Source organism: Callionymus lyra, chromosome 11, assembly GCF_982586985.1.
Source record: "Callionymus lyra chromosome 11, fCalLyr1.hap1.1, whole genome shotgun sequence".
In the NCBI taxonomy this organism is placed as follows: domain Eukaryota; kingdom Metazoa; phylum Chordata; class Actinopteri; order Syngnathiformes; family Callionymidae; genus Callionymus; species Callionymus lyra.
Window position 1 is genome coordinate 6,187,288 of NC_141828.1, and position 18,788 is coordinate 6,206,075.

The 18,788-nt window shown below is 41.4% G+C and overlaps 1 protein-coding gene across 2 annotated transcripts in view; it reads right to left on the minus strand.

Annotated features, from left to right (window-relative positions):
* hectd2 (HECT domain containing 2) overlaps nucleotides 1-18,407 on the minus strand; it is a 35,075-nt gene extending 16,668 nt beyond the window's left edge. The window contains exons 1-16 of one of the 2 annotated variants that reach the window (XM_087802864.1): nucleotides 18,109-18,407; nucleotides 12,346-12,484; nucleotides 8,852-8,990; nucleotides 8,688-8,790; nucleotides 8,035-8,124; nucleotides 7,595-7,659; nucleotides 7,042-7,087; nucleotides 5,624-5,733; nucleotides 5,417-5,565; nucleotides 5,205-5,328; nucleotides 5,033-5,129; nucleotides 4,664-4,771; nucleotides 4,423-4,555; nucleotides 3,056-3,144; nucleotides 1,275-1,339; nucleotides 1,069-1,162 (exon numbers count right to left, since the gene is read on the minus strand). In XM_087802864.1, coding sequence (XP_087658990.1) covers nucleotides 1,069-1,162; nucleotides 1,275-1,339; nucleotides 3,056-3,144; nucleotides 4,423-4,555; nucleotides 4,664-4,771; nucleotides 5,033-5,129; nucleotides 5,205-5,328; nucleotides 5,417-5,565; nucleotides 5,624-5,733; nucleotides 7,042-7,087; nucleotides 7,595-7,659; nucleotides 8,035-8,124; nucleotides 8,688-8,790; nucleotides 8,852-8,990; nucleotides 12,346-12,484; nucleotides 18,109-18,186 — 1,629 coding nt within the window. In that variant the 5' untranslated portion in view covers nucleotides 18,187-18,407. Of the gene's footprint in view, nucleotides 1-1,068; nucleotides 1,163-1,274; nucleotides 1,340-3,055; nucleotides 3,145-4,422; nucleotides 4,556-4,663; nucleotides 4,772-5,032; nucleotides 5,133-5,204; nucleotides 5,329-5,416; nucleotides 5,566-5,623; nucleotides 5,734-7,041; nucleotides 7,088-7,594; nucleotides 7,660-8,034; nucleotides 8,125-8,687; nucleotides 8,791-8,851; nucleotides 8,991-12,345; nucleotides 12,485-18,108 lie in introns of both variants that reach the window. The other variant, XM_087802863.1, reaches the window with a different exon arrangement.
* Between the last annotated feature and the right edge of the window lie 381 nt (nucleotides 18,408-18,788).

The following is an 18,788-nucleotide window of genomic DNA, read 5'->3' on the forward strand; positions in this document are numbered from 1 at the left end:
TGTCAGACACAACAGTTGCTCTTTGATGAGTTGGATGAGAATTTAAAAAAGTATTTGTAAACGTTCAAGTGGTTTGAGTTTGGGTTTTGGAGCGAAATGTTCTGATCCAGACCTTCTGACACCAGCAGGTTAAAAATAAACTTCTGCGGGAGAGCGAAGAGATGGACTCTGGCGCCCCTCTGTGGCAAAGATGAGAACAACAAGTCTGCAAATCAGAAGTCACGCCGCTTACAGTCAGAAATATCATCCCTTTCAACATCACTGACGCGTCATCTTGACGAGATGAAATCACCAGGATCTCCATCACACATCATGGCTGAAAGAAGTGCTCAGCAACTTAAAATTAGAAAAAATACGTCACACTTTAAGAGGGTCCAGCACTAAGTTCAAAAGGATTTCGGGACCGTTTCTGTCATATGCAAGGACAATGCACTTGACCGTGTCCTCACGAAGATCTTTTATTTTATTTCTTGTTTATCTTAAATGCTTGTTTAGATTGACAGTGTTGTTATCTACAGGATGTGGGGTGTGTGTGTGTGCGGACCAGGCATGTTTTGTTTTGTTTGTGACGTTTAAATTGTTTGTTCAGTTGACTTTTGTCTGCATTTAAGTGATTTTATTTCATACTTTTGAGTTTTATATTGTGTTTTCTTACAGTGTTACCAAATATTTTTGTTGAATAGGTTCGTGATCAATAGAAAAAATAAAAAAGGCAAGTTTTTTGCACGTTAGTTCCCTGGACAAATTAAATAGGCAAAGATTGGCATCTGTATTAACCACAAAATGTACGATCCATGAAACCCTAATTTATTTATTTTATTTATTGTTCTAACGTTTTGTCTGCATTGATTTAATCACAGCATCCAAACCTTCACTGATCCGTACACTTGGCAAACTTGCCTTTTTTACTCCATCTTCAAAGTTACCTTCCATAGTAACTAGTTACTTTGAAAGTAATGAGTAACTTGAAGTGACTGAGTTACTTCTCAAAGAACTAACGAGTAATATAAACAAGTTACTATCCGAGAGCAACACTGGTTAGATTTGTTAAATCAATCTGCGACTTACAGGCATGACCTGCTGCAGGTCCTCCAGTGTGGCCGTTACCATGCCAACCATAGCATTCTGGTCACATGGTGCCGTCGGTGGAGTCAGGAGCTTCCTGTACGGGACAGGAAGTTCAGTTTTGTTTTCATTAAGGGCCATAATAATGTATTACTAAGTTAGCCAGAGCCTCACACACACCTGGGACACATGAATAAACACACACTCACCTGTAGCAGAAGAGAGGGAAGTGGATGTCCAGAGCGATGCTGTTGTAAACAGCCAAGCCCATCAGCTGAGCAACGATTCAGGAAAACAATAATCACACATTGACAGTTTACTTCCCAGAGAAAAACAAGGGAAAGGAGACGAGCAGTGTAGAGATGTCTGCCATTACATCATAATATAACAACAATAATAATAATTACACATCAAGAGTCACTTGTGTGGTTTGGATTTAACATTCGTCGAGAGAAAAATCCAGCGTCGACTTTATGTATTTAAAAGTTTTCTTTTTTTTCCACCAGCAAACGACTAAATGACCTCATTGCGAAACCACTGGGCACGTTTGTGAGTCCGTCTGTGTTTGGGTGAAGGAAAGAACACGAGCTGAACATCGTCCACTCGCAGTCATGTTCCGTACACACAGCCATGAACGCACAACATGTGGAGACCATATGTCAGGTTTGTTTAGTTTCACAGTGTGGGCTGAAGCCTACTAATTACAGCGGGACACACACACACACAAGCACACGCACACACACACAAGCAGACACACAAAAAGACACACACAAGCGCATGCACAGACACACATCTACACACACAGGCAGTTACACACAGGCGTGCGCACACACACGCACAGGCAGACACACGCACCAGCAGACACACACAGGCGCACACACACACAAACACAGGCAGACACACTTCTACACACACAAGCAGACACACACACAGGGAGAAACCCACGCAAGCAGACACACACACACAGACAAACACCCTACACACACAAGCAGAGACACAAACGCACAAGCAGACACACACACCTACACACAACCATGCATACACACACCGGCAGACACACACAGGCAGAGACACACACACGCAGAGACACACGCACAGGCAGACACACACCTACACAAAAAAAGGCAGAGATACACATGCACAAGCAGACACACACACCTACACACACACACATGCATACACACACAGGCAGACACACACCTACACAAAAAGGCAGAGATACACACACAAAGGCAGACGCAACCACACACACAGGCAGAAACACACACAGGCAGAAACACACACACACAGGCAGACACACACACAGAAATGTTCACTTGTGTTTCCAACAAGTCCACTTCATCTTCTGCGTCTTCCCTTCATCATGGTCGTGAAAAGTGTGCAACTGTGTGGCCTTTGCACTGATTTAACCTCCTTTCCCTCCTTTCTGTCCAATGATGTAATGTTGCCATGACGACCAAACAACAACAGTATGGACGCAACAGATAAATCTGCTGCTCAGATGGCCACAAGAGAACCACACACACACACACACACACACACACACACACACACACACACACACACACACACACACACACACACACACACACACACACACACACACACACACACACACACACACACACACACACACACACACACACACCACATAAACAGACTTCAGCACTTCTTCTCCCATATGCTCTGTTGAATCACTCTTTTTTTGTTCTGACACACACACTTGGCGAGGAGCTGTCGGCTATTACGTTATATAACCTTACGACTGCTCCCAGCTGGCTAGTAACTGCACTTAAGTGCTGCAAACACACGCCCACAGGCGATCGCGAGTCGTCCCCAAAACACCATCAAGTCCATCTACAGAGAGGTTTCGAGGTAATATCTCAGCGATGTTAACTGACATCCATGTCTATGTGTTGATGGATCCTCGGCCATGATTAGGAACCAGATCTACGAAGGAGACCTGACCAGGGAGGAGCTTGAAGGATACAGTCCCGATCAACTGGAACTCTGAGTAGTTGTCGCATTTCCAACTGCTGAACCAATGGCAGCGCGAGTCCTTCATGTAGGTGAACATCCCTGCGAGAGACGACGACAAACACTCGTGTCAGACACACAAGGCACTTAAAGATACTTAAAGATGGTCAACAGACAACAACATCTGCTCTTGACCCTTGTGTGGCCTCTAGGTCAAGATAACCTTTGTGTTATCTGGTAAACAGGGAACTTAATGTATCAAATGATATCGTACGGTGAACTAAATATTCCGTATGGAATCGTAGGGTGAACTAAATATTCCGTATGGAATCGTAGGGTGAACTAAATATTCCGTATGGAATCGTAGGGTGAACTAAATTTATCGTAAGGAATCGTAGGGTGAACTAAATATATCGTAAGGAATTGTAGGGTGAACTAAATATATCGTACGGGATCGTAGGGTGAACTAAATTTATAGTAAGGAATTGTAGGGTGAACTAAATTTAACGTAAGGAATCGTAGGGTGAACTAAATATATCGTAAGGAATCGTAGGGTGAACTAAATATATCGTACGGGATCGTAGGGTGAACTAAATTTATAGTAAGGAATCTTAGGGTGAACTAAATTTAACGTAAGGAATCGTAGGGTGAACTAAATGTATCGTAAGGAATCGTAGGGTGAACTAAATATATCGTAAGGAATCATACGGTGAACTAAATATATCGTAAGGAATCGTAGGGTGAACTAAATTTAACGTAAGGAATCGTAGGGTGAACTAAATATATCGTAAGGAATTGTAAGGTGAACTAAATTTAACGTAAGGAATCGTAGGGTGAACTAAATATATCGTACGGGATCGTAGGGTGAACTAAATTTATAGTAAGGAATCGTAGGGTGAACTAAATATATCTTACAGAATCGTATGGTGAACTAAATTTATAGTAAGGAATTGTAGGGTGAACTAAATTTAACGTAAGGAATCGTAGGGTGAACTAAATATATCGTAAAGAATCGTAGGGTGAACTAAATATATCGTATGGGATCGTAGGGTGAACTAAATTTAACGTAAGGAATCGTAGGGTGAACTAAATTTAACGTAAGGAATCGTAGGGTGAACTAAATATATCTTACGGAATCGTAGGGTGAACTAAATTTATTGTATTGAATCGTACAGTGAACTAAATTTATAATAATACTGGACGCCAACTTATCCCCTCACTCCTCCTCCATGAATCCGACTGAACCTGTGATCTGCTGTAGACCTGAACATGTTTGGTCTTCTTACCTGCTGTCAGTGTTTGAGTCCTTCCAAAATAAAAGCACAACCTGGTACACACACACGCACACACACACACAAACACACACAACAAAGGTCTCACCATAGTCGGCGTGAAAGATCTGACGGACCAGCAGCAAGAACCACTCCTTGGTCAGTCCACCCATGTCCAGTCCTGCCTCCCCGACAAACGTCACTCTTAACTTCTTCTTCAGGTCACAGCGTTTCCTGGTCAACTGCAGGTTTAAAGGATGTCAACGTTTGTTTCCATCTCTTACTGTACTTTAGAACAATCCACATTTATGCTTCGTCTACACATCATACACAAACAAACATCTTCTGACCTCGTCCAAGGAGTCTCCCAACAGTTGAGCTCGTCGCACTTTGATGTTGAGGAAGAGCAGGTTCATGTCGACTCTCTGCCGGCGAGAGACTTTACTGACCAGACTTTGCTGCAGGAAAAAGAAAAAAAAAATGATGTAATGAATCAAAACGACTGCTCAGCACAAACATCAGGTCATTAAACGACATATTCTCTCGTGTTGTTCTTCGTTGTTGCTATAGTTTCAAAGTGTTTGATGAAGAAAACTTTATAGGAAGCTGTTGTGTTTTTCCTCATAAAATGAAACGACTAGTTTGGATCTGGTTCCACGGGAGTGAGAGTGTCTGCAGACTGAGAGTGAAGTGATGTTTGGCTCGACTCCTGGTCTCACCCGGGCCTGGCTGATCATCTGCTGCTCCGAGTCCTTCTGGATGATCGCCTTCTTCACCACGGTGGACAAGATGAAGGGAAACTGGCAGAAGGAGAACCTGCTGCAGGAACGAGAGGCACGAGTGTCAGACCACCAGGAGGATCCCTTGAAGGGGTTTATAATGACAGTGGACCTGTACGAGTTCCCGTGGTTCTGCCAGGTCCGGTACTCTTCCATGAAGTTGATGTGCTCCAGCGTGATGTTGTAGAAGTCGGTGAAAGGGATGATGGGAGGGTTTGACACGCTGTTGGCGGCATCTGTGTCGTGACACACACACACACACACACACACACACTCGGGTGAGACTTCTGCTGGCGTTCCAGGAATCTTCACCGTGTCACTCACTGAAGAGGCTCAGGACTTTGGTCGCGGACGGGATCCACCAGGAACATTTGCTGAGCGGAGGAAGCTCCTCCGGGTCGGCAGGAAACAGCCTGGTGGAGATGAACTGCAGGAGGCGCTCCACCAGCTGCCTGAAGCGCCTGGCGGAGAGTCTTGAAAGACAGCAAAGTATGAGCATAAAGTGCGAATAACGGGGGTCGACTTTCTCACTTTTTGAGCCAGTGGACCAGGAAATGGTGGTCGGCCTCCGACAGGGCTGCGATCTGCCGGAGCAGGTGAGCGTAGATCACGTAGGTGCTGGTGTTGGAGTATTGTGGGCTCTGAGAGCAGAAGCGTGAAGTTAGTAATCTGAGGAAAATAAGTCTGTATGATGATAGAAATGATTCAGGAACAGAACAACATGTAGTTGCATTAAGTTTTCAAAAAGTCTGTTAAATATTGTACTAATGTTTTGTATAAATCAATACACAGGGCCTACTTTGTGTTAAAGCAGCAATATGTAAAGTTGACCGTTTCTGGCTTCCCCTGGTGTCAGAAGAGTGTAATTGCAATGTTGGTACGTCAAAATGTTATGTTGTGCTGCTTTAAAAAGTGTTTATTTCACTCGGTTTCGTCATTTTCCCTCAGGTCGACTGAGGGTTGGATTATTTCCAGAGTAATGCGTCACCAGTCAAGAACACAAGTTAACAAATCAGGTGACGGCTTAAACGAGAAACACCTGACTGTCAATCAATCAATTGATTGATTACCGTCAATCAGCCGGATTGGTTCGACTATATGTGCTTGACTGGTTGGATCCAAAACCTGCACCGTCTCGACCCCTTTTCTGGACCAGTTTGACACCCGTGCGTCAGAGTGACAGACACATGTATGTCTATATGACAGCAGTGAATCATTCTCACTTATCTTATTTGAAAAAGCAATTAAAAACATCCAAATAACTCAATACTGCTCGACTCTTCCTGCTTTAACGACTTTAATCCATCTTGTATTGAAGCCTTGTCATTAGGAATTGTAGGAATTGAAAAAGAAACAAGTATATTTTTAAGCTTGTTTGTAGAAAAAGCTTTCAGTGTCCATCAGTTCATGGTTACGCCGGTGTCAGTGCGCATGTGCCTTCTGCTACAAGGAAGATTCTAATATGGACTTATTTGATGTATTTTGGCACAATTTCTTGTTTCAGGGCATCATGACAAGAGAGACATTACAGCTTTAAAAGCTGCTGGAGTTGATTGTATCGTAAGAAGGATCTTCTCGATTGCAGTTCATACAAAACTCTGCCGCAAGAATTCTGACCCGCTCTAGTAGAAGAACTCACATTTCTCTTATGTGTGCAGGTTTTGCCCTGACTTTCTGTCTTATGTATCTTGATCTTTTCAGTATATATTTCTTCTGTGTATTTTTTGTGATTGTTAAAGCGCTTTGTGACCCTGGTCTAGAAAATTGCTCTAGAAATAAACATTACTTACTTGACTATAACTCCAAAAAGACACAGTTTACTCTGAAACTAATCCCAACTATTATTCAAAATGAGGGTCAACATGAACTGAAATAAGGTTTTCGGCTCACAGAGAACTACATCAGAAGAAACAAGGAGAAAAAAAAATCAGAAATGATCGATAACTCACCTGAACTAGGATGAAGTACGCCCGCAGGTCATCTTTAGTTCTGGGTCTAGGATGAGAAAGAACATTTTTTTGACAAAAAAAAGGCATTTCATAACTATTCCATCTACATTAAATAAGATATACACATTTAAAGAATGTTGATAATGTACAGAAAGAAGACTGAGGTCCGAGTTGAGGACCATAATAACCTCTAATGTGTCACTGACACACTGTGTGCTGAGGATCAGAGGAAGGTTTCTGGTCTTGATGGAGTTCCTGCCCAAAATCCATGATCCAACCCCTTATAAATAAAAGCTATTATATGATCAATATCTATTTATTATGATACGTCTGTCACTCAGCCTGATGCCTATGTGATGACGCTAAGATACTACTGTATATACAGTATAATAAACCTAGTAGAAGAGATCCCTTAGAACCATGTAAGCACGAGAATGACTCTCTCTAGACTCGTGTGGAGACTTGGAGGAACAACCAGTGGGAAAAGTGACAGAACTGTGATAGTGGAATGTGTCTGAAGTGGCTAAACTAAAACAGGTTTTCTGGTCCTCACCCCTTCCACTCCCTCAGCAGACTGTTGATGATCCCCTTAAGCACCGACTTCTGGATGTCCTGAGGCTGTGAGGACACACACACAACACACACACACAACACACACACCAGTTTAAAAAAATGTTAGAAATGTTTTCTTGATACATCTAGAGCCCAATGTTTAGCTCTTGAAGCCACGTGTAGTTCATTAATGATATGACTTGTTGAAAATAAATCATCATCCAATCAAAACTATGGGAGCTTCGCCTTCTTCTAAATAATGAAAACTGAATAGGAGAAGTTCATCAGATGAGTCCAGTCAAGGGTATTTTGTCAGAGATCTGCAGTGAATTAACGTGTTAATAAAGAAGAAAATATATATATATAAAAATATGTTTTTTGTGAATCACTTCCAATGAAGTTTAAGGTGAATGAAAAGATCCAGCCGGGCGACGTCCTCACCGTGCTTAGTAGTGCGTCGTAAACAGTGTTGACAAACTTGGCGTTGACTCCTGAGTCTTCTGTCGTGTTGAAAGTTCCGTTCGCCTCTCGCTAAGAAAGTAAAGGTAAGGTAAGGTAAAACTTTATTGATCCCTCAGGAGGTCTCCTTCGGGAAATTGTTTTTTACCAATAGCCAGCAGTTTTTCATAAACAATAAAAAATGATACATAAAAAATAAAATAAGAAGAAGAACATAAAGAGGAAGAACAAGATGACACAATCTAAGTCTAAAGATAAAGATAAAGAACATAGGTCAAAGAAAAACAACAAAGACAAAGGATACAAAGACTAACATAGAACAGAACATCCAGATACTTTCACTCCACTCCTGCCCCCGAACTCAGAATTGTACAATTTAATAGCCCGAGGAATGAATGAGTCCCTGAGTCTATTAGTGTTGCACCTGGGTAGGAGCATTCGTGCACTCACTGCTTCTCTGCTCACTGATGACAGTGTTCAGAGGATGACTGTCATCATCCATGATGGACAGTAGTTTGTTCAATGATCTCCTCCCAGCAACTGTCACCAGTGAGTCCAGCTTCATTCCAACCACAGAACCAAAGCAAGAGGAGAATTGGTTTTGTTTCTTCATCAGAAAAAACAAAAGATTTTACCTTGAAGGCAGCATTGATTTCTATGAAGGAGTCGAAGGTAGTCAGATAGAAGTCTCTGACCTCCCTCCAGTCACCGGAATGGATGGCACGTTCCACGTCGTCCCTGAGGCGAGAGGACAAGAACCAGTCCGGTGGTACCGACGCACACAAGAAGTCGGACTCACTGAAACTCTCGGATATTTTTGGTGCGCAGTGGGATGACGGGGTCCGAGGGGAACGGAGCCTTGACTTCTGGAGGTAGAGTGTCGATGGAGATCCTGTGCTTCTGACGGACGTCGTTGCAAATGGGAGGAAGTTCTCGCCCTGAAGATGAAGACAGAACCAGAACATAGACATTCAGGGTGTGTCGCAAATCGCGCACTTCTGCACTTACACTTAATATTTTGAGTGCACCCGATGAGCAGTGTGCGAAAATGTAGTGCACAATGATCACTCAAATGTCCAGAAAATTGAGTGTGTATCGATGGACACTTTCCACCCTCAACGTCCTCCATCTTAGTGACGTAGATGAAGCTAAACTGAAGCTAAACTGATGCTAAACTGAAGCTAAACTGAAGCTACGTCACTGACGACGCGTCTTCGGAGCAGATACTGACGTAAATGTCTCGAGAAAACACTAATTTTACCACAAAACAACACAACAACAGTAATAACACAATGAAACACAACTTAATAACTTGTTTCAATTGGAGAAAAGTGTTGTCAAGTGTCAGTGATAGAGTTTCAACGACTGGTTACAATCAGTGTTAAAAAGTAGTAGAAGAAGAAACTGTCGAGTCATTTCCTGTTAGTGTGTAGCAGCAGAGTTTGATTTGAGACAGAACTACACTGGCCAAGTAAGTGCTCTGTCTTACAGTGTACTGTAAAGCAGTGCACTTAGATAAGTGTGCAATTTTAGACTAGTTTGACTTAAGGTGCAAAAATAACAAAATAAAAACCACTCCATTAAGTGGTAATATGCAGGATTGAAAAAATAGTAACTACATAAAAGGTGTTTAATTAAAAAAAAAGAAAACAGATTTGCTCTGAAATAACATTAACACAAATTCCAGAAACAAAACTTTCTCATTGCCACACAGTCTTAAAAACCTAATAAACACACATACAGAACAACATCGTCTGCATATATATATACATAGATACAAACACACAAATATATTGTTGTAACCAGGGGCTCCTGCTGATTCAGCGTTATGATGAGATGTTCTTTTCATGCAGTAAATTGTAGTTTTTTTGCAGTTCATGCTGATGTATTTTGACTTTTCTCTATCTGAACACCGGCCCGTGTATATCATCCTGACATTAAACCGCGGTACAACAAAGGTTGGGGACCCTGGGGCTGCAGAGTTGTTGACACTCAGAGACTGAAAGAATATTTGATAAATGACGTCAAAATTTGACTTTATTACAGATTTAAATACAAACTGAATGGTGGAAAATGGAAATACTTCTCCTAGAATCACTGGAATGGGAGCTGCTTTGGTTCAAGACGAGAGTGTGTCTACAAGAGTGGAGGGAGGATCATCTCCACACCAACACGAGTGAGGATCTTCATAATGAGGTGCGTTTGTCTCCGCTGCCATGGCAACCACAGCAGCTTCAGGTGCAGAGAGGAGGGAGGCTGAAGAGCTTTTGACCAGACAGACGTCGCAGAACCCCTCTTTCAAAATGGAGGACCCCATTCACTGACCCAGCTGAATCAATACGACCAAAACCAAACCTGACTAATCACTTTCCACCACAGCGCTGAGCATTTGTTGAGAAAAAAAAAGAAGTACTCGAAGTAGTACAATGTGTTGCTAATGATCGGCTGACCAAACACGGACGGACAAAAGTTTGCGACTCTTCGAGACGGATGGGTCACGACACGAGATTCTATAGACACAGCAACACACAATACCTTGAAGCTCAGACTGTGGTGTGAACTGCACTCGTATCCTAATGTATGTCTTTTTTTTAATCTTTATTCATTTCTTATTTGAGATCGTATTGATCCGTCTGATCTAATCTGTATTGATCTGATATCCTGAAGGAAATCTCCAGAGGGATTAATATCTATTCATCCATCCATGTATCCATCTTTTTTGCACTTTGTTCTTCTGTTTGTTGACTTGAATCCTCATTTCCCAAATTAATTTACCTAAGGGATCATCAATAAAGTTCTTTTTTGGTTACTTGCTTCTTTTTATTCTTCCATCCATCTATCTAACTATCTATCCATCTTTTTGAACTTTGTTCTTCTGTTTGTTGACTTGAATCCTCATTTCCCAAATTAATTTACCCAAGGGATCATCAATAAAGTTATTTCTTGATTCCTTGCTTTTTTTAATCTTCCATCCATCCATCTATCCATCATTCTATCCATCATTATAACCATCTATCTATCTATCTATCTATCTATCTATCTATCTATCTATCTATCTATCTATCTATCTTTTTGCACTTTGTTCTTCTGTTTGTTGCCTTGGATCCTCATTTCCCAAATTAATTTACCCAAGGGATCATCAATGAAGTTCTTTCTTGGTTCCTTGCTGCTTTTTTTTTCTTCCTTCCTCCCTACCATTCTTCCTCCCTTCATGCCTTTCATACTTATTTCCTTTCTTTTCATCCTTCCTTGTTCCTTCATTTCTTATTTCCATTCTCCCTCGCTTCCTTTTATTCTTTCTTCCTATCGAGCTTCTAGTTGAACAACAATCATCAGTTAAATAACATTTGACCCTGAAATGAGGAGAAACAAGATGGATAAAGTGAAAAAAGAAAGAAGGAAAACAATGGAATAAAGGGGGGGAAGGAGCTGATGATTTCATGGAGTGGTTGTCATGTCGACCCTGTAAACAGTCGGGAGGTGAAATGATTAGTGACGAGTCAGCAGCAATGTTCCCTGGATCAGCCGCTCGCTGTGGAAACATCTCGGCTTCTTAACAATTAACACTAGTTTCATTGAGTCCTGCTCACCAGACCCGAGCGAAGCCAAATCAAGAATAAGTACTGGATGCTTAACAATGCCAGGAGCAGCCGGAGAAGGACCCAAAACGGGAACCACCCACAGAAGCAGCCAATCGGGTCACGGCAGCAGATGGAACAATCCTCCCTCTGTCTTTCTGCGACACCTTCGTCGGTCGTGGACGACTCCAGGCGCCGACTCACTCGATTTAGGTCCAGATCTAGACTGGCAGAGGTGACCGGTCCATGGGGCAGAGAACCATGTGACACTAGGGGGGGGGGGGGGTGAAGTATGCTGACCAGATGAAGAGAGTCGTGGCGATCATCTCAGTGTAACTACAGTGCTGCACAGGAAAAGCTGCTCTTAACTGTGCTGCGCTTTCATCTGGTTTTCATTTGTGGTAATTATTCTGGCAGCGGTAGCCACGGCGACAAAGCAGGCTGGTGAGCGCCGGCGCTGGGATCTCAGGGCAGTCTGGAACGAGCCGAACAGGAAGCAATGTTCCATTTATGTGTTAAATCAACAATGTGGACTCTGTTGGAAGAACTCGAAGCCCGTCCAGCCTGAGGAGGAAAAAAAACTCCTTTCTAAGCACTTTCCAGAAGTGTGGGATGCACTTGTCACAACGCTGATGAAATGTCTCTCGTTTTTCGATGACAAATCTCTCGGGAGACTGGAGCTCATCTGCGGGACGAACACAGAAACGCGACTGACCATGTCTGAAGCCGAAGGTGGTGCTGATGACGCCCGACATTCCTCCGGGGCAGGCCCGTCCCGCGGCGGCGTCCCTCCTCTGGTTCACTGTGGAAATGAAGGTTCCCAGAAACGGCTGCTTAGGTCCACGTCCGAAACCCTGAGACGGGAAAAAAACGAGTAAAACACATGATATTCAGACGTTTGCTCGATCGTAGGATGATATTCAAGAGCAGATACAGTTTGAAGATGATTTTCTCAAGTAGATAAAGCCGACGACAGAAGATGTCACGACCCGAAGTTTGTCCCGATAAACCTCCCTGCAGGTTTAATTGTCTAATTGCTGGGTTTGAAACGCCCTGTCAGCACGTGTAGGTTGTTAAGGAGGTCGATGACGACAGGATGGAAAGAAGGAGGCATTGTTGAGTCAGGAGCCATTATCAGACAATGACGGGTGTTGATCTGGTGAAAGCGGAGAGAGCAGATAAAAAAAGAAAAGCAAGAGTGGGGAAAAAACAGGAAGGATCAGCAGATGCACAACAGACGCTCTTGACAGGCGCAAACACACACACACACACACACACACACACACACACACACACACGCACACACACACACACACACACACACACACACACACACACACACTTTTGTCCATCTCAGGTTTAATTTAGGGAAGCTCTGAATCAAAGCATCAGGGTCACATGATTTATTGATGCTTTTCCTTTGAAGTTATTGTGGTCAGTAGGCGTGTTAGCGATGCTAGCATACATTATCTCTTTAGATTTAACGATATATGTTACTGTAGTAAAAGGAAAAACGATTGAGTCAGTTGGGCGACATGAACCGGGATTGATTTGACATCCAAAAAATGTAATTTTAAATACTTTAAATAATGCCAAAAACTAACTCACCCATTGGCACAAAGTCACACACATGCATAACACCATCGTCTGCATACAGTCAAATACACATCTGTGCAAATCTACGAACTCTGACCTCTGCATGAGCAGTGTTCGAAATACCGTCAAAATTTGCAGATTGATTTTCAAGATCGCAGAGGAAAAATGACACGACCTGCAATTTTATTGCTGTAAATAAACTGAATCTGCGCCGCACAAGGCTGACCACGTCTTCCAGCTACTACAGTAAGTAAGTAAGTAATAGTTATTTGTGAAGATCTTTCTAGACCAGGGTCACAAAGCGCTTTAACAATCAATAACAATACACAGTTAAAATATATACTTTAAAAGGCCAAGATACATAAGACAAAAGCAGGAGTCTCAGAAAATCAGGGAAAAGCACAAATAAAAATGTCTTAAGATGTTACTTGTAGGAGTCAGTAGATCATCAACACAGAGGGAGATCGTTCCAAAGTGCAGCCAGAATTCTGAGCCGCTCTAGTAGAAGAACTCACATTTCTCTGATCCTTAAAATTCTTCACTGGCTGCCAGTTTCTTTCAGGATCATTTTAAAATTCTGGTTCTTACTTTCAGATCTATTCATGGTCAGACCTTCCATCAGTGATCTGATCCAGACTTACACCCCAGCACTCATCCAGGTTCCATATAAGGGTATTGGGGAGTCAAAGTTAAGTAACATTTACATAACGGGATGTAAGGCGAAGACGACCAAATAAGGGCAGTCGACAGCTTCCGATGTTAGACTTCATCAACTTTTATACCCCGGAAGGACCCGACAAATACCTCGGCAGTATCTGCCATGTATCTCCCAGAACTCAACGCGGCACAACAAACAACATGGCTAACAAGAGGAGATCTTGCTCGAAGACCCGAGATTACAAAGCTATATATGATGTAAATCGAAGCATAATTAGGTTGAAAAGGTTTTAGTTTGGAGGCTCGTGTATTTGCAGAAATCATTTTCAAATAGCAGCTCAAACTTTTGACATTTTGAAATTTTGCAGAACACTGAAAAAAAGTATTTCTACCACAGAGGAATAATGGATGGTAGTAAACTCCATGTGTATTATATTACAATATTTACATTATTATATATAAATAGATGCAGTAAGAGAATAGAGTCTGTGGATGAATCCAACTATTCAGGACTCAAGTCACCCATTTGTCGATAGGTTGCGTTTCGGGTCGGAGGTTCGACCTAAATACCCCATAATTTCTCCGTATGAAACTGCCCACATCTTTTCTTGCGACAGACAACGTCACGAAAATTACATCGACTTATTTGGTCAACAACCATCAAGTATTTGAGTCGTTCCATCAAGGCGAATACATTTTTGTGAAAGTTTTAGTGTTTGAATAAACATGAATAACTCAAATAAGAAGCCATATGAACGCTAACGCTGTTAGCATTACAGCTAATGCTAACACTGTTAGCATTACAGCTAATGCTAACACTGTTAGCATTACAGCTAATGCTAACCCCAACAGGTGAGCAAAGGATTTAGTTTTAGTTTAAAGAAACAAGAGTTTGATTCATTTTTTTGGATCAAGTTCAACACGTTTGTCCGACAAACATCTCAGCGAAGCAGCAGCAAAGAGAGTTTTTATGACATTTCGTGAGCAAAGCAGCCGAAGTCGAGGCTTGTTTTTTTTCAGCAAAGCTTCGGGTCGGCACATTCCTGCTCCCTGACACCATGGGGATGAGCCGGACCAGGAGAGTGACACAACCCGACCGTACGGAAAGTACTGCGAACACTCCCGCAGACGCGGGTTACATAAGCACGGCCCGACACTGTGGTCGACGTGGTTCTGGACGGGGAAGCGACGACCCACTTTTTCCAATGAGAAGAACTGCCGGTGGACCTACACCAGCACGCCCGAGACAAAGCCTCTGTTGTGACGGACGGACCCGGTTCTTGGATGTTCCTCGAACCGCAGACACGACCCTCAGGACTAGTACTAGACCTGTGGGTCCAGTTCAAGTGGATCAACAACAAAAAAATGTATAATTAAACAAAAATATGACTAGTTTGAGGGAGAACTTCTAAGACATTTCTGGATCTGTAGCTACTTTTTAACTTCTGCAGTGGACAGTGGCTACTTCAGTGCAGCGGTGAGGAGAAGGTGTAGCATCTCACGGTCTTTAAGTGCTGCTTTATTAGAGTTTCCTTCCCCAAAGTTACCGCCGGAGCTAAACGGAGCAGCGGGAACGTTCGCTAACAACGTCAAAAAAAAAATCACCAAAACAAACACATGTGCACTCGGTTAAAACCCGTAAAAGTGATGGAAAATGTCAACGTTAATTCGCGACATGTTTGTAATCAATTGTTTCGGTCTTTGATGAGCCGGGGTTCCAAAGCTGGAAGTCCTTCAAAGCAGATCCTAAACTTCAAATCAAAAGGGCCCCGTAAATACCCGAACTAATAACCCCCCAAAAAGAAGAGTTATTTACAGGGATACGAAGGTATTGAGCCAGGAACAGTGAAGACTGTGTTTTCTAGAGAGTAGTTAGAGCCGACTGTAGTAACATCGATCTCTCTACTTCAGAACTCCAGGAGCTTCTGGACCCTTTGCTGCTAAACTAGTCCCAGACATGACTTCATCTAAGTAACAACTATAATCTACTTTTCCTTAATCCTTATCCATCGTTTTTCTACCCTATTACAGTCTATTGCTGTTTCTCAAATCATGCACTTCTCTAAGTGCACTGCTTTACAGTACACTATAAGACAGTGAACACCCGCTCTAGTAGAAGAACTCACATTTCCCCGATCTTTAAAACTCTTCACTGGCTGCCAGTTTCTTTCAGGATCATTTTTAAATTCTGGTTCTTACTTTCGGATCTATTCATGGTCAGACCTTCCATCAGTGATCTGATCCAGACTTTGTGATCCTGGTCTAGAAAGGCACTTTATAAGTAACAGTGTAGTTCTGTCTCAAATCAAACTCTGCTGCTACACACTTACAGGAAATGACTCGACAGTTTCTTCTTCTACTACTTTTTAACACTGATTGTAACCAGTCGTTGAAACACTATCACTGACACTTGACAACACTTTTCTACAATTGAAACCACTTATTAAGTTGTATTTCATTGTGTTTTTACTGTTGTTGTGTTGTTTTGTGGTAAAATTAGTGTTTTCTCGAGACATTTACGTCAGTATCTGCTCCGAAGACGCGTCGTCAGTGACGTAGCTTCAGTTTAGCTTCAGTTTAACTTCAGTTTAGCTTCAGTTTAACTTCAGTTTAGCTTCAGTTTAGCTTCAGTTTAGCTTCAGTTTAGCATCAGTTTAGCTGCAGTTTAGCTTCAGTTTAGCTTCAGTTTAGCTTCATCTACGTCACTAAGATGGAGGACGTTGAGGGTGGAAAGTGTCCATCGATCAACACTCAATTTTCTGGACAATTGAGTGTTCATTGTACACTACATTTTCGCACACTGCTCATTGGTACGCACTTGTGCACTCAAAATATTAAGTGCATGTGCAGAAGTACTTTTCCTTAATCCTTATGCAACGTTTTTCTCGCCTATAACAAACTATTTTTTGATTAATTTAAAAAACACAAAGTTTCAAAAAAATAATAATAAAAGTATTAGTCAAAACATTTACATCATACTGACTCCTGGTATCACACGCTTCATGCACAGACATCTAGACTAAAACTGTTGCGATACTTGTTGGAGATGTTTTGAAAGTAAACTATTCAATTTAAAAGTAGCCGCTCGTACTCAAACTGTTACTGCTACGGTGTAGAAATCAAGTACCCTTCATTTTTGGACCAGAGTGTGTCAGCAGGAGTGTTTCACGTCCACATCTCACCATCTCACACACACACACACACACACACACCCCCACACACACACACACACACACACACACACACACACAGCGTCAGGTACAGCAGCAGATACTCTGCAGTGTTGTGAGAGTTAAACTCAGTCTACAGCTGCCACAGCGAAGGGAATATTGTGAATCATTGTGGTGCGAAGAGTAATGATGACGTTTCTTGAACATTTGAATCATCGCACAACGACTCACACTATTGCTACCGAGTAAAAACAAGTCAAAACACACACTCTGACTCCTTCACTCGCAACAAACAGAACTACTGATGTTATTGCTGCCTGTATTCAGTGAGTTTTGCCACCAAAATAATAATAATTATGAGTATTTTTGTCATTTAAATACCACCTTCCACACCGTCAAATAGTATTTTCTTTTCTTACTTTAATTACACCATCAGTATCCAGTGGCAACTAAAACATAATTTAAAAAAAAATAAGCTTTTATCGTAAACAAGATGAAAGAAATGGTGATAGTGGTTGAAAAAATGACCTTCTGTTATGACAATTGAACTGATAACACATGAAAATAACCTTTAGCTTTAATTAAAGAATTATTTTGTTGGTGGTTCATAGAATTAAACATATTTATTTTGATAGTATACACGTAAAAAACTTTATTTTGGAAAATGTTATATACATATATACATCACAGACATATATCACGTATATATATATATATAAACCTCATGAAAGAATACAATTTACAGTAAAATGTTATTTAAAAAACATGTTACATAAATGCTAATTTTATGGTTGGTTTAAAAGAAGACTTAACAGGAAGTTATTTTCCGTTAGTTTTATTTAATTATTACAAATCATGAATTTAAACTAAATAACAGTATATATAACATGTTTTCCGAGTAGTTCTCTATAAATAAAAAACTTGAATTTAATTTTCAAAAGTAATTAAACGAAATTAAATGTAATAATAGGTTGGAAAAGGTTTGTTTTTAAGTTGATAAAGAGAAATAAAGAAGAAATAAAGATGGAGATAAATCAAGGCTCGTTTGGACTCACAGCCGGAGCAGAAGTCGTGTAGATGGGAGGAAGTCTGTCTCGGTCCCGGTCCAACCCAAAAGAGTTTTCTCCATCCATCCTCGGTCCTGGTTTCACTGAGGTCCGCGGACACCAGAACCGCTCGCGCTTGGACACATCCTCCGAACCCTGACCCGTCCAGACGCGTCACATCCCACAGGTGAGGGCGAGGTTCTGGACCCGTGGACTGGTGGCTTCTGTTGAAGGTTCTTCTGGTCCAGAAGGTTCAGGTCGAGTCTTCGTCTCCACAAGTGTCCGCAGCAGCCGTCAGGGAGGCTCGAGCCGCCGCCATGTTGCTGGAGACGCGCACACTTGGAAAAAAAAGTAGCGAAGAGAACAGGAAGTGAGACGTTTTTGTTTGATCAAAATAAAAGTTTACTACGTGAGACACAAATAATCCTCAAATGTTTTGTTTAAAAGAATGAATTCTTTTTTAGTTTTACAGGTCGACAGTTTTTATTTTATTTTATTTTGTATTTTTTTTTTTTTCCGGACTATGGAAGTAAATCAATTCCATCAATTCCATCATTATTATTATTATTATTATTATATATATATATATATATATGATTTTTTTTTTTTTCAAATATTGAAAGGCTGAATTAATTTCAATTATTTAATAACAGTTATATTTTCATTTCAATTATTAAATACTTCTTATA